This window comes from Chiloscyllium punctatum, chromosome 23, assembly GCF_047496795.1.
Source record: "Chiloscyllium punctatum isolate Juve2018m chromosome 23, sChiPun1.3, whole genome shotgun sequence".
NCBI classification, from domain to species: Eukaryota; Metazoa; Chordata; class Chondrichthyes; order Orectolobiformes; family Hemiscylliidae; genus Chiloscyllium; species Chiloscyllium punctatum.
Window position 1 is genome coordinate 47,692,887 of NC_092761.1, and position 21,538 is coordinate 47,714,424.

General features: G+C 49.8%; 1 protein-coding gene across 1 annotated transcript in view; it reads left to right on the top strand.

Annotated features, from left to right (window-relative positions):
• The window catches only part of LOC140493951 (uncharacterized), a 296,726-nt gene that overhangs the window by 190,414 nt on the left and 84,774 nt on the right, over positions 1-21,538 (top strand). The window contains 2 exon segments of the mRNA XM_072592902.1: positions 7,597-9,561; positions 10,359-10,407. Of these exon segments, the coding sequence (XP_072449003.1) occupies positions 7,597-9,561; positions 10,359-10,407 (2,014 nt within the window).

Genomic DNA, 21,538 nt, shown 5'->3' on the forward strand with positions numbered 1-21,538 from the left:
GACCGGACAGATTATCCTGAGGTCGGGTTGTCCTCCTGCATGATAGATTCTGATCATGGGATACATTTTACAGGGTGAGGAATGAAGCAGATATGTGCTCTGTTAGGAATTAAACAGAAATTCCATCTCCCATACCATCCCCCAAGCTCAGGAATGGGAGAGCGAATGAACCAGACACTTAAAGCTAGTCTGTCTAAGGCCTTGACAGAGACAGGGCAGGGATGTGTTAGAGTTCTCCCCACCATCTTAGTGAAACAGAGGTCTATCCCAGCAAGGGGTTTGACCGCCTTTGAATTAATGACCAGACGGTCTATGCAGCAGCCAAATGATGTGGTAGGAGGACATGTGTAATGGCAAGGATAGGGTTAAACAGTTTGTGAAAGAACTGGTCGAGCAGCTGCATGAGCTGAGAGGAGAAATAGCAGATTGGCAGAGAATCGGGGAAAGGGAGCACAGAAATTTCCTGCCTGACCCAGGAGATCAGTGAATGGTGAAAATATCACCGTAAGGTGTGGGCCAGAGACCACGAGTTGGGCCTAAGGAGGTAGTCATTACAGGTGATACATGGACTTTAGTCGATATCCAAGAGACTGAAGTGATAGCACTGAACCATAGAGTTGTACATCATGGAAACAGAACCCTTCAGCCCAACTCACCCATGCCAACCAGGTATCCAAAATTAATCTAATCCCATTTGCCCCACTGGTCCCAACTGAAGTTGTATGAAGCTGAAACGTGATAAATAACCCTTCGGGCAAGATGTGCTGGATCCTTGTTCTTTACAGGCTAGTGACCATCATCGTCATCTGCTTCAGGAATGGACAATGGACACTAAGAGCAACCAAATCAATGACAGATGCAGTAATTTGGATAAATGTGAGGTTATTCATTTTGGAAGCAAAAACAAGAGGGCAGATTCCTGTCTGAATGGATGCAAATTGGGAGAGGGGAGTATGCAGTGGGACCCGGGTGTCCTTGTGCACCAGTCGCTGAAGGTAAGCATGCAGGTGCAGCAGGAGGTAAAGAAGGCAAATGGGATGTTGGCCTTCATTGTGAGAGGTATCGAGTGCAGGAATAGGAATATGTTGTTGCAATTATACAGGGCCTTAGTGAAGGCACACCGAGAATATTGTGTGCAGATTTAGTCTCCTTTCCTGAGGAAGAATGCTCTTACTGTCAAGGGAGTGCAGCGACGGTTTACCCAGACTGATACTGGCGATGGCGGGACTGACACCTGAGGAGAGATTCAGTACTACAGGATTGTTCTCACTGGAGTTCAGACATGTAAGGTGGGGGGGGGGGGGGGGGGAGTGATCTCAGAGACTTACAAAATTCTAACAGGACCGGACAGGGTAGATGCAGGGAGGAGGTTCTCAATAGTGCATCCCGATCGAGTTGTCATCACCTGAGGATTTGGAGTGAGCAATTTAGGACAGAGATCAGGCATTTCTTCACCCAGAGAGTGGTGAGCCTGTGGAATTCATTATCACAGGAAGTAGCTGATGCTAAAACATTGAAAGTATTCAACAGGTGGCTTGATATAGCACTTGGGGTGAATGGGATCAAAGGTTATGGGGAGAAAGCAGGATTAGGTCTTTGAGTTGGATGATCAGCCACGATCGTGATGAATGGGAACAACTCAATGGGCCAAATGGCTTCCTCCTTTCTTCTGTGTTTCTATGTTTTTATGAAGGGGAGTCTGACTGCATGTATGAAATGGTAACAGGAAAACTAAATTATGAATTGAGTAGGTCATGATGCCAGGGGTGGTGCCAGTAAACATTTATATGAAGGCCATATGGAAGCCCTGCCACCCAGTCACGTGGACAATAGATTTCAGAAGCTGGTGTCACTCTAGCTTACCTGGGAAGGTTTTTTTCTTATAAAAGCGTGCAGCTCCAAGCCTTCGGCCTCACTCTCTCGGCGGAGCAGGTAACAGCTGTCTGATGGCGTTTTTTTTTTAGTTGCGGTCTAGTCCAGTTATTGTTTTTTTTAACGGCTAAAATTTAAAGCTTTTTCTTTAAGCGCCTAGCGGACCCGGAAGCTGGTGTCGCGCTAGCTTACCTGGGAAGGTTTTTTTCTTATAAAAGCGCGCAGGCGAGGAACCCGAGGCACTACACGGGTAGAGCCTCCCACCCGCCCTCCTCCTCTAACCTAATAATACGACCCGTTGTAATAAGCAGGTAAGTGCTGCATTTTGCTTGTTTGTTTCTTTAGATCTAGTTTTTAAAGTTTCTCTTTTAGAGGGATGGCAGCGAAGGCAGTGCAATGTTCCTCTTGCAACATGTATGAGGTGAGGGAAGCCATTAGCGTCCCTCCTGATTACACTTGCAAGAAGTGCACCCATCTCCAGCTCCTCCAAGACCGTGTTCGGGAACTGGAGCTGGAGTTGGATGAACTGCGGATCATTCGGGAGGCAGAGGGGATCATAGATCAGAGCTTTAGGGAAGTAGTAACTCCAAAAGGTAGAGAGAGATGGGTGACAGTGAGGGGGAGTGGGAGGAAGCAGCCAGTGCAGGGACCCCCTGCGGTCATTCCCCTCAAGACCTTTTTGGATACTTGTGGGGGGGATGACTTACCAGGGGTAAGCAACGAGGTTCAGGCCTCTGGCACGGAGCCTGTCCCCGTTGCTCAGAAGGGAAGGGTGGAGAAAGGTAGAGTGATAGTTATTGGGGACTCAATAGAGAGGGGCACAGATAGGCGGTTTTGCGGGGCAACAGAGACTCACGATTGGTATGTTGCCTCCCAGGTGCAAGGGTACGTGACGTCTCTGATTGTGTTTTCTGGGTCCTTAAGGGGGAGGGGGAGCAGCCCCAGATCGGGGTCCACGTTGGCACCAACAACATAGGTAGGAAGAGGGGTGATGATGTTAGACAGGCTTTCAGGGAGCTAGGTTGGAAGCTCAGAGCTAGAACGAACAGAGTTGTTGTCTCTGGTTTGTTACCCGTGCCACGTGACAGAGAGTTGAGGAATAGGGAGAGTGAAGAGTTAAATGCGTGGCTACAGGGATGGTGCAGGAGGGAGGGATTCCGGTTTCTGGATAACTGGGGTTCTTTCTGGGGAAGGTGGGACCTCTATAAACAGGATGGTCTACACCTGAACCTGAGGGGCACCAGTATCCTTGGGGGGAGGTTTGCTAGTGCTCTTTGGGAGGGTTTAAACTAACTCTGCAGGGGCATGGGAACCTGGACTGTAGCTTTAGGGTACAGGACCTTGAGTGTAGGGAGGTTAGGAACATGGCATCGATCTCGAAGGACGGTGCCTGTAAACAGGAAGGTGGCTTGAAGTATATAATGCCAGAAGTATAAGAAATAAGGTAGGTGAGCTTGCAGCATGGGTTGGTACCTGGGACTTCGATGTTGTGGCCATTACAGAGACGTGGGTAGAACAGGGACAGGAATGGCTGTTGCAGGTTCCAGGGTTTAAATGTTTTAGTAGGGTCAGAGTTGGGGGTAAAAGAGGGGGAGGTGTGGCATTGCTTGTCAAGGATAGTATTACAGCAGTTGAAAGGGTGATGGAGGAAGACTTGCTATCTGAGATAGTTTGGGTGGAGGTTAGAAATAGGAAAGGTGAGGTCACCCTGTTAGGAGTTTTCTACAGGCCTCCTAATAGTCCGAGAGAAGTAGAGGAAAGTATTGCAAGGATGATTCAGGAGAAGGGTGAAAGTAGCAGGGTGGTTGTTATGGGGGACTTTAACTTCCCAGATATTGACTGGGAAAGCTATAGCTCGAGTTCGTTAGATGGGTTGGTGTTTGTCCAATGTGTGCAGGAGGGTTTCCTGACACAACATGTAGACAGGCCAACAAGAGGTGAGGCTATACTGGATTTGGTTCTAGGGAATGAACCAGGCCAGGTGTTAGACTTGGAAGTAGGTGAGCACTTCGGGGGCAGTGACCACAACTCGGTGACTTTTACTCTAGTGATGGAAAGGGATAAGTGTGCACTGCAGGGCAACAGTTATAGCTGGGGGCAGGGAAATTATGATGCGGTGAGGCATGACTTAGGATGCGTGGATTGGAAAAATAGGCTTCAAGGGAAGAACACAAATGATATGTGGAGATTGTTCAAGGAACAGCTAATGGGTGTCCTTGATAAGTATGTACCAGTCAGGCAGGGAGTAAAGGGTCTTGTGAGGGAGCCGTGGTTTAATAAGGAATTGGAATCCCTTGTGAAAGGGAAGAGGGCGGCCTATGTAAAGATGAGGCGTGAAGGTTCAGTTGGGGCGATTGAGAGTTATAAGGTAGCCAGGAAGAATCTAAAGAGAGAGCTAAGAGCAGCGAGAAGGGGACATAAAAAGTCCTTAGTTGGTCGGATTAGGGAAAACTCAAAGGCTTTCTATAGGCATGTCAGGAATAAAAGGATGACTAGGGTAGGTATCGGTTCAGTCAAGGATACGAGTGGGAAGTTGTGCGTGGAGGCGGAGGAGATTGGTGAGACACTAAATCAATACTTTTCGTCAGTATTCACTCAGGAACAGGACATTGTTGCTGATGTGAATATTGAGTCACAAGTGATTAGAATGGATGGCCTTGAGGTACGTAGGGAAGAGGTCTGGGGAATACTGAAAAGGATGAAAATAGATAAGTCCTCTGGGCCTGATGGCATTTATCCTAGGATCCTCTGGGAAGCTAGGGAGGAGATAGCGGAGCCATTGGCCTTGATTTTTATGTTGTCGTTGTCTACGGGAATAGTGCCAGAAGACTGGAGGATAGCGAATGTGGTCCCCTTGTTCAAGAAGGGGAGCAGGGATAGCCCGAGTAACTATAGGCCAGTGAGTCTCACTTCTGTTGTGGGCAAAGGCTGAGAGAGAATTGTAAGGGATAGGATTTATGAACATCTGGATAGGAATAATGTGACCAAGGATAGTCAGCATGGTTTTGTGAAGGGCAGGTCGTGCCTCACAAACCTTGTTGAATTCTTTGAGAAGGTGACCACGGAAGTGGACGAGGGTAAAGCAGTAGATGTGGTGTATATGGATTTTAGCAAGGCATTCGATAAGGTACCCCATGGCAGGCTAATGCAAAAACTACGGAGGTATGGCATTGAGGGTACATTAGCGGTTTGGATTAGGAATTGGCTGGCTGGAAGAAGACAGAAAGGGTAGTAGTTGATGGTATAGGTTCATCTTGGAGTGCAGTTACTAGCGGTGTTCCGCAAGGATCTGTTTTGGGACCATTGCTGTTAGTCATTTTTATAAATGACCTGGAGGAGGGGCTTGAAGGCTGGCTGAGCAAGTTTGTGGATGACACGAAAGTCGGTGGAGTTGTGGACAGCAAAGAAGGATGTGGCAGATTACAGCAGGATATAGATAAGTTGCAGAGCTGGGCAGAAAGGTGGCAAATGGAATTCAATGTAGCTAAGTGTGAAGTCATTCACTTTGGTAGGAGCAACAAGAAGATGGATTACTGGGCTAATGGTAGGCTACTTGGCAGTGTGGATGAGCAGAGAGATCTTGGTGTCCATGTACACAGATCTTTGAAAGTTGCCACCCAGGTAAGTAGTGCTGTGAAGAAGGCATATTGCGAACTGGGATTTATTGGTAGAGGAATTGAGTTCCGGAGTCCTGAGGTCATGTTGCAGTTGTATAAGATTCTGGTGCAGCCTCATCTGGAGTATTGTGTGCAGTTTTGGTCGCCATACTATAGGAAGGATGTGGAGGCGTTGGAACAAGTGCAGAGGAGGTTTACCAGGATGTTGCCTGGCATGGTAGGAAGATCGTATGAGGAAAGGCTGAGGCACTTGGGGCTTTTCTTATTGGAGAAAAGAAGGTTTAGGGGAGATTTGATAGAGGTGTACAAGATGATTAGGGGTTTAGATAGGGTTGACAGTGAGAACCTTTTTCCACTAATGAAGTCAGCTGTTACTCGGGGACACAGCTTTAAATTAAGGGGAGGTAGGTATAGGACAGATGTTAGGGGTAGATGTTTTACTCAGCGGGTTGTGAGTTCATGGACTGCCCTGCCAGTATCAGTGGTGGACTCTCCCTCTTTATGGTCATTTAAGTGGGCATTGGACAAGCATATGGAGGTTATTGGGCTAGTGTAGGTTAGGTAGGCTTCGGTCGGCGCAACATCGAGGGCCGAAGGGCCTGTACTTCGCTGTATTTTTCTATGTTCTATGTTCTATGAGTTGGTCAGTTAACATGGAGCCCAACAAATATCATATGTAATCAAGTTCAAATCAAGGGTTTAGGACAAAAGCCAGTGGAATACATATGTGGAGACAGTGTTGTGACAATATGCTTTACATCTCCAAAATATTCAATGCTGTCACAATCTGTAAACCCTGGTGCAATCCAGGATTTAGAGTAGGTATGAGCCTGAGAGGAAGAGGATTGAAATGGTCAGTAAATTGTTTAAGCAAAAAATGGTGGTCCCATTTGCATTGGATGTAAGGATTCTCCAGAGTTGATGTGTAGAGTAGTATTTATTTGTAATTTCGACCATATACAACCGATACAGTAAAATAAAAGAGACAGCATTCCTCCAGGACCAAGGTGCTACATGTAATTGTAATGTCACCATTATTTGTGAAAAGGTAGCCATGACCCTGAATCCAGAGAGTACAGCTGTGATCTCTGAACTGAAAACCAGACAGATGGTCAAGTACCCAAATGGTGTCCCATCCCCATGAAACAATTGTTTGCCCAACCTTTAGGCTCACAGTTGGGTGGGACAGAGAATATGTCAGAGAAAGGTTTCAGGAAAATAACGAGAGAATTATGAGAAATCCCAGGAGCAGGTTACATCTCGGGAGTAGCGACAGTAAATACATTGGATTGAGCTACAACAGGTGAACAGCTTCAGAGTCTAAAGGAGAAGATGTGTAGAATTGTAGACGGGGCGGTCAAGATCAGACTAAAACAAGTCAGTTCAGCAAAAGGCCCTCCTAGGCTATAAGAGATGCCATTGGATTTTTGAAGCAGTAACAGTTCTGGGAGTTGGTGGGGCCCATGCAGCAGTAACAGCGCCACACTCTTCAACACTTTTCAAGATATCACAATTTATTTCCCGTGTTCCCTGGCTTTCCTACCTCTCTCCATGGAAAATACTGATGTGAAATATTTCAAATCTCACACATCTCATTGATCTTTAAGGGGATCTCCCTGGTTACTTTTTTGCTCTTAATTTATTTGTAGATTCTCTTTGCATTCTCCTTTACCTTATCTACCAAAGCTATCTCATGTTCCATTTTTGCCCTCCTGATTTTCCCATTTAAGTGTACTCCTACTGCCCTTCTATTCCTCTTGGGATTTACGTGATCGCAGCTGTCTATACAAGACTGTAGTGATTGGAACAAACTAAATCATGTTGACTATGGGGTCCTCGATTGGGTTTGTTAACCTGGGCCACCCAGTAAAGCCCTGGCTGACCAATATAACCAGAAGACCTGCACACACAACACACACGACATGGGGGCTGGGAAAAAATAAGCACTACCACAGTTAGGTGATAGTTTGGGGCAAATAATCAGGAGATGCAAAAACCCCTCAGTTCGGGGGATTGTCAGGTGGCTGGCCATAGCCAACGTACTGTTGTTAGAAGGAAGCCTGCTGCTTTTTTGCATGTCTGTGTTTTTCCATTTTGGACTATGTAGACTGCTGCTGTTACTGCTACCTGGGCCCCAACAACACGGAGGGCTGTTACTGCTGCCTGGGCCGCTCCAACACCCAGGACTGTTACTGCTGCCTGGGCCGCTCCAACACCCAGGACTGTTACTACTGCCTGGGCCCCATCAACACGGAGGGCTGTTACTGCTGCCTGGGCCCCACCAACACCCAGGACTGTTACTGCTGCCTGGGCCGCTCCAACACCCAGGACTGTTACTGCTGCCTGGGCCGCTCCAACACCCAGGAATGTTACTGCTGCCTGGGCCGCTCCAACACCCAGGACTGTTACTGCTGCCTGGGCCGCTCCAACACCCAGGACTGTTACTGCTGCCTGGGCCCCAGCAACACCCAGGACTGTTACTGCTGCCTGGGCCCCACCAACACCCAGGACTGTTACTGCTGCCTGGGCCCCACCAACATCCAGGACTGTTCCTGCTGCCTGGGCCGCTCCAACACCCAGGACTGTTACTGCTGCCTGGGTCCCACCAACACCCAGAACTGTTAATGCTGCCTGGGCCCCAGCAACACCCAGGACTGTTACTGCTGCCTGGGCCCCACCAACACCCAGAACTGTTCCTGCTGCCTGGGCCGCTCCAACACCCAGGACTGTTACTGCTGCCTGGGCCCCAGCAACACCCAGGACTGTTACTGCTGCCTGGGCCCCACCAACACCCAGGACTGTTACTGCTGCCTGGGTCCCACCAACACCCAGGACTGTTACTGCTGCCTGGGACCCACCAACACCCAGGACTGTTACTGCTGCCTGGGCCGCTCCAACACCCAGGACTGTTCCTGCTGCCTGGGCCGCTCCAACACCGAGGACTGTTACTGCTGCCTGGGCCGCTCCAACACCCAGGACTGTTACTGCTGCCTGGGCCGCTCCAACACCCAGGACTGTTACTGCTGCCTGGGCCCCAGCAACACCCAGGACTGTTACTGCTGCCTGGGCCCCACCAACACCCAGGACTGTTAATGCTGCCTGGGCCACTCCAACACCGAGGGCTGTTACTGCTGCCTGGGCCCCAGCAACACCCAGGACTGTTCCTGCTGCCTGGGCCGCTCCAACACCCAGGACTGTTACTGCTGCCTGGGCCGCTCCAACACCCAGGACTGTTACTGCTGCCTGGGCCGCTCCAACACCCAGGACTGTTACTGCTGCCTGGGCCCCACCAACACCCAGGACTGTTACTGCTGCCTGGGCCCCAGCAACACCCAGGACTGTTACTGCTGCCTGGGCCCCACCAACACCGAGGGTTGTTACTGCTGCCTGGGCCCCAGCAACACCCAGGACTGTTACTGCTGCCTGGGCTGCTCCAACACCCAGGACTGTTACTGCTGCCTGGGCCCCACCAACACCCAGGACTGTTCCTGCTGCCTGGGCCCCAGCAACATCCAGGACTCTTACTGCTGCCTGGGCCCCAGCAACACGCAGGACTGTTACTGCTGCCTGGGACCCACCAACACCCAGGACTGTTCATGCTGCCTGGGCCGCTCCAACACCCAGGACTGATCCTGCTGCCTGGGCCCCAGCAACACCCAGGACTGTTACTGCTGCCTGGGCCGCTCCAACACCCAGGACTGTTACTGCTGCCTGGGCCACACCAACACCCAGGACTGTTACTGCTGCCTGGGCCGCTCCAACACCCAGGACTGTTACTGCTGCCTGGGCCGCTCCAACACCCAGGAATGTTACTGCTGCCTGGGCCGCTCCAACACCCAGGACAGTTACTGCTGCCTGGGCCCCAGCAACACCCAGGACTGTTACTGCTGCCTGGGCCGCTCCAACACCCAGGACTGTTACTGCTGCCTGGGCCGCTCCAACACCCAGGACTGTTACTGCTGCCTGGGCCGCTCCAACACTCAGGAATGTGACTGCTGCCTGGACCGGTCCAACACCCAGGAATGTTGCTGCTGCTGCCAGGATGTTCCAGTGCCACAATCACCGCCGATATGTAAGTCTCACGCAGGAGATGACCATGTGTGGCAGTCCAGCACAAGCCCTAAAATAGCAGGCCCCATACGCACTTATCCAGGGGTAGCCACTGCCTTATGCCCAGCTGCTCCAGCCTTGGCTGCAAACAGATGTCCCTTCAGTCACCTAACCAAATGCCTGGGGGTAAAGGCCTATCCCCACCCAAGTATGACCATCGATGCCTGCAATAAGGCCATGGCGGTGTGGTCAGCCCAATGGCCATCGTCACTACATTCCGCATGGTTGGGAAGGCTGTATTCTTCCTGAAGACCAAGCAGGCGTTCCACCTGGCCGTGCAGAAGGGGCTCACTGTGGAGATGATATTCCTACCCGTCGGGTCCAGAGGGTCATGATCTCTAACCTTCTGCCCTTTATAGCCAGTTAGCTTCTTCTCCCCATCTCCTAACTCTGGGGAGATCCGATCAGGTGTGCAACCTCTCCTGCTTAGACTTGAGGACCCTGCCCTCAAACTTGTGTAATCCTCTGGTGCCAGGTGTTCATTTGCAAGGCCCAGGAGGAGGTCACTATGTGCTCCTTTGGTCCCTCCTCCTGTTTTTGTCGTTGACATCCAGAGAACATTGGTCGACTTCTCCTGGGACAAAAAGATGCACTGGGTCGCTGCGCAGGTTCTGAGTCTCCCTATTGAGGAGGGCGGTCAGTCGCTGGTGTGCGTCCGCACCCAGGTCGCGACGTTCCGCCTTCAGACCTTGCGGCGATACCTTTACGTCGAGCCTCCTCCTAGGTGGTGCGCCCTGGCGACGTATTTTTTTCCGCCAGGTGCGTAACCTCAACTACAACACGCAGCTGCTGTTCATCGACCGTGACGGTTTGGAGGTCGCCCTCAAGGTGCTGCCTGTCTTTTACCAGGACCTGATCACTGTCTGGAACATGGTTGAATCGCGTCGCGCCTACCCTCCGGCTGGAGTAGCAGCTGTGTCAGGGAGCCGTTGCTCAGGAATCCGCACCTCCGTACTCGCGGGTTTAAGTGGCTGTTGAAGGGGAGGGCCGTGGCTGCGAGGGTGACCAGGGTCGGGGACGTGCTGGGTGCCAGTGGCCTGGGCTGGACGCTGCCGCAGGACATAGCGAGCAGGGCAGTGATAGATGTCCGGTTCATGGGCACTGCCATTTGACGTCTTAAAACGGCGGTGCTTGGACGCGATGTAGTGCATCAGTTGGAGGTGCGCGGTGGAATCCGGTCTGTGCTCACCCCTGCCCGGATGGAATTTCACATGGCCCCAAGGTCCCGTACTTCCCCTGGGAACCTGTGCCCCAAAACCTGAACTGTCTCCGGAATTTTAGTTTTGTCCCTTTTAGGAATGTATCACGGAAGGCCCTGTCTCGACTGCTGCTGCACACCGTCCACCTCTTCTCCCTCATCCACCGCCTGGACACGCCTTGGCGTGCCTATTTACCCCTGGGAGCCCCAGTGGAGGGCTCTCTATGTGGGAGACCTCCCTCTTTCTCTCGGGGATCTGGAGTGGAGGGTGCTGCACGCAGCAGTCCCCTGCAACTGCAGATTGTGGTTGTTCACAGACTCCCAGCCCAACTGCTTGTTCTGTGGCGCTGTGGAGTCTGTGGACCATGTATATATTGGGTGTGGGCACTTGCGCTCCCTTTTTGATTTCCTTAAAGACCTTCTCCTCTGTTTCTGGTTGCACTTCAGCCCCACGCTCCTGATCCTTAGGCACCCTGTGCAGAGGGGAGAGGGTAGATCAGAGGACTTCCTTATGGGTCTGTTCCTGGGCCTGGCCAAACTGGCCATAAACAGGTCCAGGCAGTGGGACGTGGAGGGGTCGTTAGGGCCGATGGTCTGACCCTATTCCCCGACTACGTTTGAGCCTGGGTGTCCCTGGAGAATGAGCACGAGGTGTCTACCAATACCCTCGAGGTTTTCAGGGAGAGTTGGGCACCGCAGGGAGTGCAGTGCTTTATTCACCCTCAACTCTTTTTTGATTTAATCCCTGCCCTCCCCTTCACTTTTTTCCCCACTCAGCATTACTCTTTGATGTGAAGGGCACTGCTTGTCACTGGACACTGGAGTGATTCCTTTCTTCCTGGTGGTGGAAAATAAATAAAAATTTCTGCATTATGTCCTACAACTGCACAAATACGACATGGGAGCTGGGGAATAAATAAGCACTGCCACTGGTTGGCAGCACTGTGGGGGGTTGAAAAAAAAGCAAAAGAAATATAAACAGGGGATTTAGAATCTCCTCAACTTCGGACTGACTCTGAGCTGGCTGGTCACAGCCTGTGTGCTGCTATTGGTTTGGTTGTTGGACACCTGAGTCCTGAACTGGCTGATCTTCACAGTCAGTCTGTTACTGGTGTATTTCAGCTCTCATTAGGGAACTGTTGTTTCACTGGCTGGTTGTAGCCTGTGTGTTACTTTCTTTTTGTTTTATTCTGAGCAAGGACAATGCTTATTTTCGTGGCAGGGCTAAGCCCTTGCAATCTGATTTTTAGTGTCTGCACGTTCCGTTTTGCATGTGTTCTAACTTTTTGGTGTTCTGGACTGAGCCCTTGTGAGTCAACGATACCATTCCAGATGGGCTGTTCCTCTGTGAGTAGGCCTGGGGCACTGTGGATGGAGCAGATCTATGTAGAGACCTGTGTGTGCGTTGTGGTGTATGCATTTGCTGCTTATTGAGTGGACTCTGCCACCAGGCATAGACTCTGCCTTTGAGCATGGACTCAGTTTTTGGTAACGAACTCCTTTATTTTGCTGGTTGATTTCATCACCCTGCACTGTCATGTGTGTCCCTGGGTCTGGCAGGCCTTACAATGAGCTGAAAGACTGTCAGATCGTCTTGAAAGCAGTCACCCCGACTGCTGGAGGGTGGGTAGGGCGTCCCGTGAACTGGAAGGTGAGTGTGCTGCCCCGAGCAATCATAAGGTGCATAAGCCAACCCAATGACGATCTCCCTGAGAGCTGGATGGTGGGTAGGCCATCCCGATACCAGTCACCCTGAGAGCTGGAAGGTGGGTAGGCCATTCTGATACCAGTCACACTGAGAGCTGGATGGTGGGTAGGCCATTCTGATACCGGTCACCCTGAGAGCTGGATGGTGGGTAGGCCATTCTGATACCGGTCACACTGAGAGCTGGATGGTGGGTAGGCCATTCTGATATTAATCACCCTGAGAGCTGGATGGTGGGTAGGCCATCCAAATACCAGTCACCCTGAGAGCTGGATGGTGGGTAGGCCATTCTGATACCGGTCACCCTGAGAGCTGGATGGTGGGTAGGCCATTCTGATACCAGTCACCCTGAGAGCTGGATGGTGGGTAGGCCATTCTGATACCTGTCAACTTGAGAGCTGGATGGTGAGAAGGCCATTCTGATACTAGGCATCCTGAGAGCTGGATGGTGGGTAGGCCATCCCACGACGAGTCACCCTGAGAGCTGGATGGTGGGTAGGTCATTCTGATAGCGGTCACTCTGAGAGCTGGATGGTGGGTAGGCCATTCTGATACCGGTCACCCTGAGAGCTGGATGGTGGGTAGGCCATTCTGATACTAATCACCCTGAGAGCTGGATGGTGGGTAGGTCATTCTGATACTAATCACCCTGAGAGCTGGATGGTGGGTAGGTCATTCTGATACTAATCACCCTGAGAGCTGGATGGTGGGTAGGCCATTCTGATACCAGTCACCCTGAGAGCTGGATGGTGAGAAGGCCATTCTGATACCGGTCTCCCTGAGAGCTGGATGGTGGGTAGGCCATTCTGATACCAGTCACCCTGAGAGCTGGATGGTGGGTAGGCCATTCTGATATCGGTCACCCTGAGAGCTGGATGGTGGGTAGGCCATTCTGATACTAATCACCCTGAGAGCTGGATGGTGGGTAGGCCATTCTGATACCGGTCACCCTGAGAGCTGGATGGTGGGTAGGCCATTCTGAAACCAGTCACCCTGAGAGCTGGATGGTGGGTAGGCCATTCTGATACTAATCACCCTGAGAGCTGGATGGTGGGTAGGCCATTCTGATACCGGTCACCCTGAGAGCTGGATGGTGGGTAGGCCATTCTGATACCAGTCACCCTGAGAGCTGGATGGTGGGTAGGCCATTCTGATACCAGTCACCCTGAGAGCTGGATGGTGGGTAGGCCATCCCAATACTGGTCACTCTGAGAGCTGGATGGTGGGTAGGCCATTCCAATACCAGTCACCCTGAGAGCTGGATGGTAGGTAGGCCATTCCAATACCAGTCACACTGAGAGCTGGATGGTGGGTAGGCCATTCTGATACCAGTCACACTGAGAGCTGGATGGTGGGTAGGCCATTCTGATACCAGTCACCCTGAGAGCTGGATGGTGGGTAGGCCATTCTGATACCAGTCACCCTGAGAGCTGGATGGTGGGTAGGCCATTCTGATAGCGGTCACACTGAGAGCTGGATGGTGGGTAGGCCATTCCAATACCAGTCACCCTGAGAGCTGGATGGTGGGTAGGCCATTCTGATACTAATCACCCTGAGAGCTGGATGGTGGGTAGGCCATCCCGATACCAGTCACCCTGAGAGCTGGATGGTGTGTAGGCCATTCTGATAGCGGTCACCCTGAGAGCTGGATGGTGGGTAGGCCATTCTGATATCAGTCACCCTGAGAGCTGGATGGTGGGTAGGCCATTCTGATAGCGGTCACCCTGAGAGCTGGATGGTGGGTAGACCATTCTGATACTAATCACCCTGAGAGCTGGATGGTGGGTAGGTCATTCTGATACCAGTCACCCTGAGAGCTGGATGGTGGGTAGGCCATTCCAATACCAGTCACCCTGAGAGCTGGATGGTGGGTAGGCCATTCCAATACCTGTCACCCTGAGAGCTGGATGGTGGGTAGGCCATCCCGATACCAGTCACCCTGAGAGCTGGATGGTGGGTAGGCCATTCCAATACCAGTCACCCTGAGAGCTGGATGGTGGGTAGGCCATTCTGATAGCGGTCACCCTGAGAGCTGGATGGTGGGTAGGCCATTCTGATAGCGGTCACCCTGAGAGCTGGATGGTGGGTAGGCCATTCTGATACTAATCACCCTGAGAGCTGGATGGTGGGTAGGTCATTCTGATACTAGGCATCCTGAGAGCTGGATGGTGGGTAGGCCATTCTGATATCGGTCACCCTGAGAGTTGGATGGTGGGTAGGCCATTCCAATACCGGTCACCCTGAGAGTTGGATGGTGGGTAGGCCATTCTGATACCAGTCACTCTGAGAGCTGGATGGTGGGTAGGCCATTCTGATATCGGTCACCCTGAGAGCTGGATGGTGGGTAGGTCATTCTGATACCGGTCACCCTGAGAGCTGGATGGTGGGTAGGCCATTCTGATATCGGTCACTCTGAGAGCTGGATGGTAGGTAGGTCATTCTGATACCAGTCACCCTGAGAGCTGGATGGTGGGTAGGCAATTCTGATACTAATCACCCTGAGAGCTGGATGGTGGGTAGGCCATTCTGATACCAGTCACCCTGAGAGCTGGATGGTGGGTAGGCCATTCTGATACCAGTCACCCTGAGAGCTGGATGGTGGGTAGGTCATTCTGATACCGGTCACTCTGAGAGCTGGATGGTGGGTAGGCCATTCTGATACCGGTCACACTGAGAGCTGGATGGTGGGTAGGCCATTCTGATATCGGTCACTCTGAGAGCTGGATGGTGGGTAGGCCATCCCGATACCAGTCACCCTGAGAGCTGGATGGTGGGTAGGCCATTCTGATACTAATCACCCTGAGAGCTGGATGGTGGGTAGGCCATTCTGATACCAGTCACTCTGAGAGCTGGATGGTGGGTAGGCCATTCTGATATCGGTCACCCTGAGAGCTGGATGGTGGGTAGGTCATTCTGATACCGGTCACCCTGAGAGCTGGATGGTGGGTAGGCCATTCTGATATCGGTCACTCTGAGAGCTGGATGGTAGGTAGGTCATTCTGATACCAGTCACCCTGAGAGCTGGATGGTGGGTAGGCAATTCTGATACTAATCACCCTGAGAGCTGGATGGTGGGTAGGCCATTCTGATACCAGTCACCCTGAGAGCTGGATGGTGGGTAGGCCATTCTGATACCAGTCACCCTGAGAGCTGGATGGTGGGTAGGTCATTCTGATACCGGTCACTCTGAGAGCTGGATGGTGGGTAGGCCATTCTGATACCGGTCACCCTGAGAGCTGGATGGTGGGTAGGCCATTCTGATATCGGTCACTCTGAGAGCTGGATGGTGGGTAGGCCATCCCGATACCAGTCACCCTGAGAGCTGGATGGTGGGTAGGCCATTCTGATACTAATCACCCTGAGAGCTGGATGGTGGGTAGGCCATTCTGATATCGGTCACCCTGAGAGTTGGATGGTGGGTAGGCCATTCCAATACCGGTCACCCTGAGAGTTGGATGGTGGGTAGGCCATTCTGATACCAGTCACTCTGAGAGCTGGATGGTGGGTAGGCCATTCTGATATCGGTCACCCTGAGAGCTGGATGGTGGGTAGGTCATTCTGATACCGGTCACCCTGAGAGCTGGATGGTGGGTAGGCCATTCTGATATCGGTCACTCTGAGAGCTGGATGGTGGGTAGGCCATTCTGAAACCAGTCACCCTGAGAGCTGGATGGTGGGTAGGCCATTCTGATACTAATCACCCTGAGAGCTGGATGGTGGGTAGGCCATTCTGATACCGGTCACCCTGAGAGCTGGATGGTGGGTAGGCCATTCTGATACCAGTCACCCTGAGAGCTGGATGGTGGGTAGGCCATTCTGATACCAGTCACCCTGAGAGCTGGATGGTGGGTAGGCCATCCCAATACTGGTCACTCTGAGAGCTGGATGGTGGGTAGGGCATTCCAATACCAGTCACCCTGAGAGCTGGATGGTAGGTAGGCCATTCCAATACCAGTCACACTGAGAGCTGGATGGTGGGTAGGCCATTCTGATACCAGTCACACTGAGAGCTGGATGGTGGGTAGGCCATTCTGATACGAGTCACCTTGAGAGCTGGATGGTGGGTAGGCCATTCTGATACCAGTCACCCTGAGAGCTGGATGGTGGGTAGGCCATCCCAATACTGGTCACTCTGAGAGCTGGATGGTGGGTAGGCCATTCCAATACCAGTCATGCTGAGAGCTGGATGGTGGGTAGGCCATTCCAATACCAGTCACACTGAGCGCTGGATGGTGGGTAGACCATTCTGATACCAGTCACCCTGAGAGCTGGATGGTGGGTAGGCCATTCTGATATTAATCACCCTGAGAGCTGGATGGTGGGTAGGCCATTCTGATCCCAGTCACCCTGAGAGCTGGATGGTGGGTAGGCCATTCTGATACCGGTCACCCTGAGAGCTGGATGGTGGTTAGACCATTCTGTTACTAATCACCCTGAGAGCTGGATGGTGGGTAGGTCATTCTGATACCAGTCACTCTGAGAGTTGGATGGTGGGTAGGCCATTCTGATACCAGTCACCCTGAGAGCTGGATGGTGGGTAGGCCATTCTGATACCAGTCACCCTGAGAGCTGGATGGTGGGTAGGTCATTCTGATACTAATCACCCTGAGAGCTGGATGGTGGGTAGGCCATTCTGATACCGGTCACTCTGAGAGCTGGATGGTGCGTAGGCCATTCTGATATCAGTCACCCTGAGAGCTGGATGGTGGGTAGGCCATTCTGATACCAGTCACCCTGAGAGCTGGATGGTGGGTAGGCCATCCCAATACTGGTCACCCTGAGAGCTGGATGGTGGGTAGGCCATTCTGATACCAGTCACCCTGAGAGCTGGATGGTGGGTAGGCCATCCCAATACCAGTCACCCTGAGAGCTGGATGGTGGGTAGGCCATTCTGATACCAGTCACCCTGAGAGCTGGATGGGGGGTAGGCCATCCCAATACAGGTCACTCTGAGAGCTGGATGGTGGGTAGGCCGTCCTGAGTGCCATTGTCCTGAGGTGGAAGTGGGCCTGGCTATCCTGGAGGTGTTTGGATTGTGTATCAGGGCAGACCGAGTGCCAGAAGATGCGTAGGGGCGGGCCAAGTACCGGAAGGCTGTCGTTGAGGTCGCCAGATTTTGCGGATGGGCCATCTCGGAAGCTGGAAGGTATGTGATCTATCCTGGTCGCTGTCGTTCCGGTGGGGGTTGGGGAGGATAACGGAAAGGCTGACCTAGAGGAGGTGTGAATCTGTGTCAGGGTGAACCGAGAGCTAGACAGGGTGTAGGGTCAGGGTGCTTTGTGGACAGACTTTTGGGGGAGCAGGTAATTTGCTGGGTTGCTGGGGTGTCTGTGTTATGTGTAACATTTTATCGTTCAGTTGATCAGACTGTTGTATGTGTTTGTGTTTACTGTTTCCTTTTTAGTGAAATAAGTTGGGATTTGAGGTCCATCTGCATTTGCCTGTGGACTGATTGTCCAGTGGGGTTTGGCCTTTTTGCCCCTTCCCCCTGTTAAATTCTCTCAACTGGAGTCATTGCCTTCCTTTTCTGTTTTTGTTTTGTTTCTTTGGGCTAGAAAAAAAATATATAACCAGGAGATTAGAATCTCCTCAGTTGTGGACTGATTCTGAGCTGGTTGGTCACTGTACTCTGGTAAAAAAATATAATCAGGAGATTTAGAATCTCCTCAGTTGTGGACTGATTCTGAGCTGGTTGGTCACTGTACTCTGGTAAAAAAATATAATCAGGAGATTTAGAATCTCCTCAGTTGTGGACTGATTCTGATCTGGCTGGTCACTGCTTTCAATTTTCTAGGATCCTCTGATACTGCTAGCTAGTCACATGACAGGTGATTGTAAGCTGTCAGTGCAAAACAACATTCGCTCTCTATTAAAGGTACAGTACACGCCTTCAACTTCATTACACAGGGAACTGACACTGAGCTGACTGGCCACAGCCAGTGTACTGTGTTCAAGTAAATAAAGGGTGACTTGGTGGTGAGATACCAGCCTCTGTGCAGTTACTTCTATGTCATATGTCTCCTTTCTCTGGACTTGAACCTCAATAACACTTGTCATCAAGTGTTCCCGACACTTGCCAGCCTTGCCCTTCATATAGGAACTTGCTGGCCCTGACCGCCTGTAATCTCACTTTTGAAATTCTCCCATTTGTCAGATGTTCCTTTCCATGTGAATTGTCTCCCCCAATCAACTTTTGAAAGTTCCTGCCTAATACCCTCAAAGTCGGCCTTGCCCCAAATTTGAACTTTAATTTGTGCACTAGATCTATCCTTTTCCTTAACTATTTAGAACTGCTGGCCACTGGTGACAGAGTGTTCCCCCACTAGCACCTCTCACACTTACCTTGCTTTACTTTCCAAGAATAAGTGAAGGCTTCCCCCTTCTCTAGCAGGACCATCAATTGTTGGGTTCCGAAGAAATGAGGAATGAGTCCTTAATCTTTTCAAATATCCAGCTTTATATCTGATTATATTTTGAGTACATAACTGCAAGCTGAGACATCTGTAACAACAGCTTTAATTCTGCTTCTTAAACATTTTTGAACGATCCTTCCTGAAATCGCAAGTACCGATTAGTACATTCTGTTAATTGATTTCACAATGTCTTCCCATGGCATACTCGTAACTGTTTCCACACCCTAACCACAAGATTAATGCATCAGTCTGTTCGTCACGTACTCCCATATCTGCTTTGAACCAATTTCCTTACTTTTGTACCTGTAAGTCAACTTTTTGCAATAACATTTGTAAATTTGACCCTTGTTATGCTGTAGCATAACTGCACAATTCTCAATATCAGCCACAACTCCCCCTGTGATTCTTCCCAAACAGAACTACACAAACAAAGCAAGCTAATAACAATATGTGGATTGCTGAGAGTGTCGAAGAGCAGTAAAATACTGAACTTTACTTTTATTCAGCATTTGCTGAGTACAACATTTCAGCAACATAAACAAGAAATATAGAATACGAACCCCAACAATAAAATCTATTATAATCAACTTCCCCATCATGGGCTATTTTGTCAGTTCTTATCAAGGTTCAAGTTCAGTCACTGGCTGCTTGTTAACATCCCACATAGACTCAAACTCCCCACTTCTCTTTTTTGAAATATCTGTATGTCATCATTTTTGGATCCTCTCACTTCAGGTCATTATCACTGTTTTTATCAGTTTCTCTATGAATTATGTGTCTTATCATTTAAAATATGTCTTTCATTTAAGCTATGCTCTGTGCTCGTTCAATTTGTCAAGTATATGTACATGTCTGAGAGCCTTTCTTCAGTGCAATTCTCGTTTTTACTAAGCATTCTCTCATGTTTGCTCTTCTGAGGTAACCATCACTTTTGCACACTTACATCAATATCCGAAGTCCATGTCAGGCATTCTTGACTCTCATAGGTCCTTATCAAAAGATGTCGAAGAGTATGGCTCTGGAAAAGCACAATCTGTCAGGCAGCATCCGACGAACAGGAGAATTGATATTTTGGGCAGAAGCCCTTCATCAGGAAAGTACTTTCTCCTTATCAAAAGATGTGTGAGAGCTTACCTATCTCTCCACATAGAGTCCTGGTGCACCGATTAATGGCTCTATCACCAAGTTTAGTTCTCTTCAAAGAAATGAAAAGGTCACAAACATCACCAAGAGAAAACTATCAATTTGGTCTGCAACTACTCTCCGTCCCTAATTACTTCATCTCATCCCAACTTTGCAATTTAACTCGTATCACCTATGTAATTCCAGAGATCTGGAGATATTTGTAGTCCATGGTAAATCATCTTACACTATTTTATAACAGAGATTCAATATTTCTGTTTATTTCAGGCATAACATATTTGTTCACTCTTTCTGTAAGATAACCCGCTTTTTAAAAATTTATTTTATAACTCATTCTAGACATTTGATACATCTCCTATGTAAATTTATCCAAATTCAAAATTCTGTTCACTCCCCCTCAAAGTCACTAAAAAATTTTAAGCATTGAAATTCCTGATACTCAATACATTTAAGGTTTTCACAGTAGTTCTCCAACTACTGGGTATCGAAAAGTCTGCAGAAAAGTTCATAGCCATTGGTGAAAGCCTGCAGTATTTTGCAGTCACTGAAAAACAAAACAACATCCATCCAACACAATTCAAACAGAATGGGTTAATTAGGACTGGTTTTAGGATGGGGTGAAAACTCCTGGACATAATTATATCAACTATCTCTTTTCCTCCTGTACAGAAATAAGTGTTTTATCATTAACAAAGTAAAAAACCTGGTTCCTACTTTAGATTGTACTCTCCTTTCTAAAACTACTTGATATCAGTTTCATCAGAATTTTGTTCAAAGAGAATTGCATTTCCCAAATTCCAAATTTACTATTACATGGATACTTTCACGCCAAAGTACATTTACAATGAAAAAACCTTATCATCTGGAATTAAAGTGTTCCTTTAGATTATTCCTTTCCCCATCCTAATTAGATTCGTCTCTGATTTCTTATGCTGTGTAATTTATCGCATTCCAAGTTGAGACCAGTTAATGTGCTTTTTAAAAATCGTTTAATTGGGTGGTTTTACCCCAATTAATCAAAGTGTTAAAACAGTATTTACACCCTGGCCAGAAAAAGAAATTCCAACAGTGATAATTTCCACTTCCAAAAGGTAATCTTTTATCAAGCTGTATGATCCAACTTTTATATCAACCTTGAATTCAAGAGTCGTGAAGTGATGTTGCAGCTGTACAGGACTTTGGTTAGGCCACAGTTGGAGTACTGTGTGCAGTTCTGGTCGCCTCACTTTAGGAAAGATGTGGAAGCTTTGGAGAGGGTGCAGAGAAGATTTACCAGGATGTTGCCTGGAATGGAGAGTAGGTCGTACGAGGATAGGTTGAGAGTTCTCGGCCTTTTCTCGTTGGAACGGCGAAGGATGAGGGGTGACTTGATAGAGGTTTATAAGATAATCAGGGGAATAGATAGAGTAGACAGTCAGAAACTTTTTCCCCGGGTACAACAGAGTGTTACAAGGGGACATAAATTTAAGGTGAAGGGTGG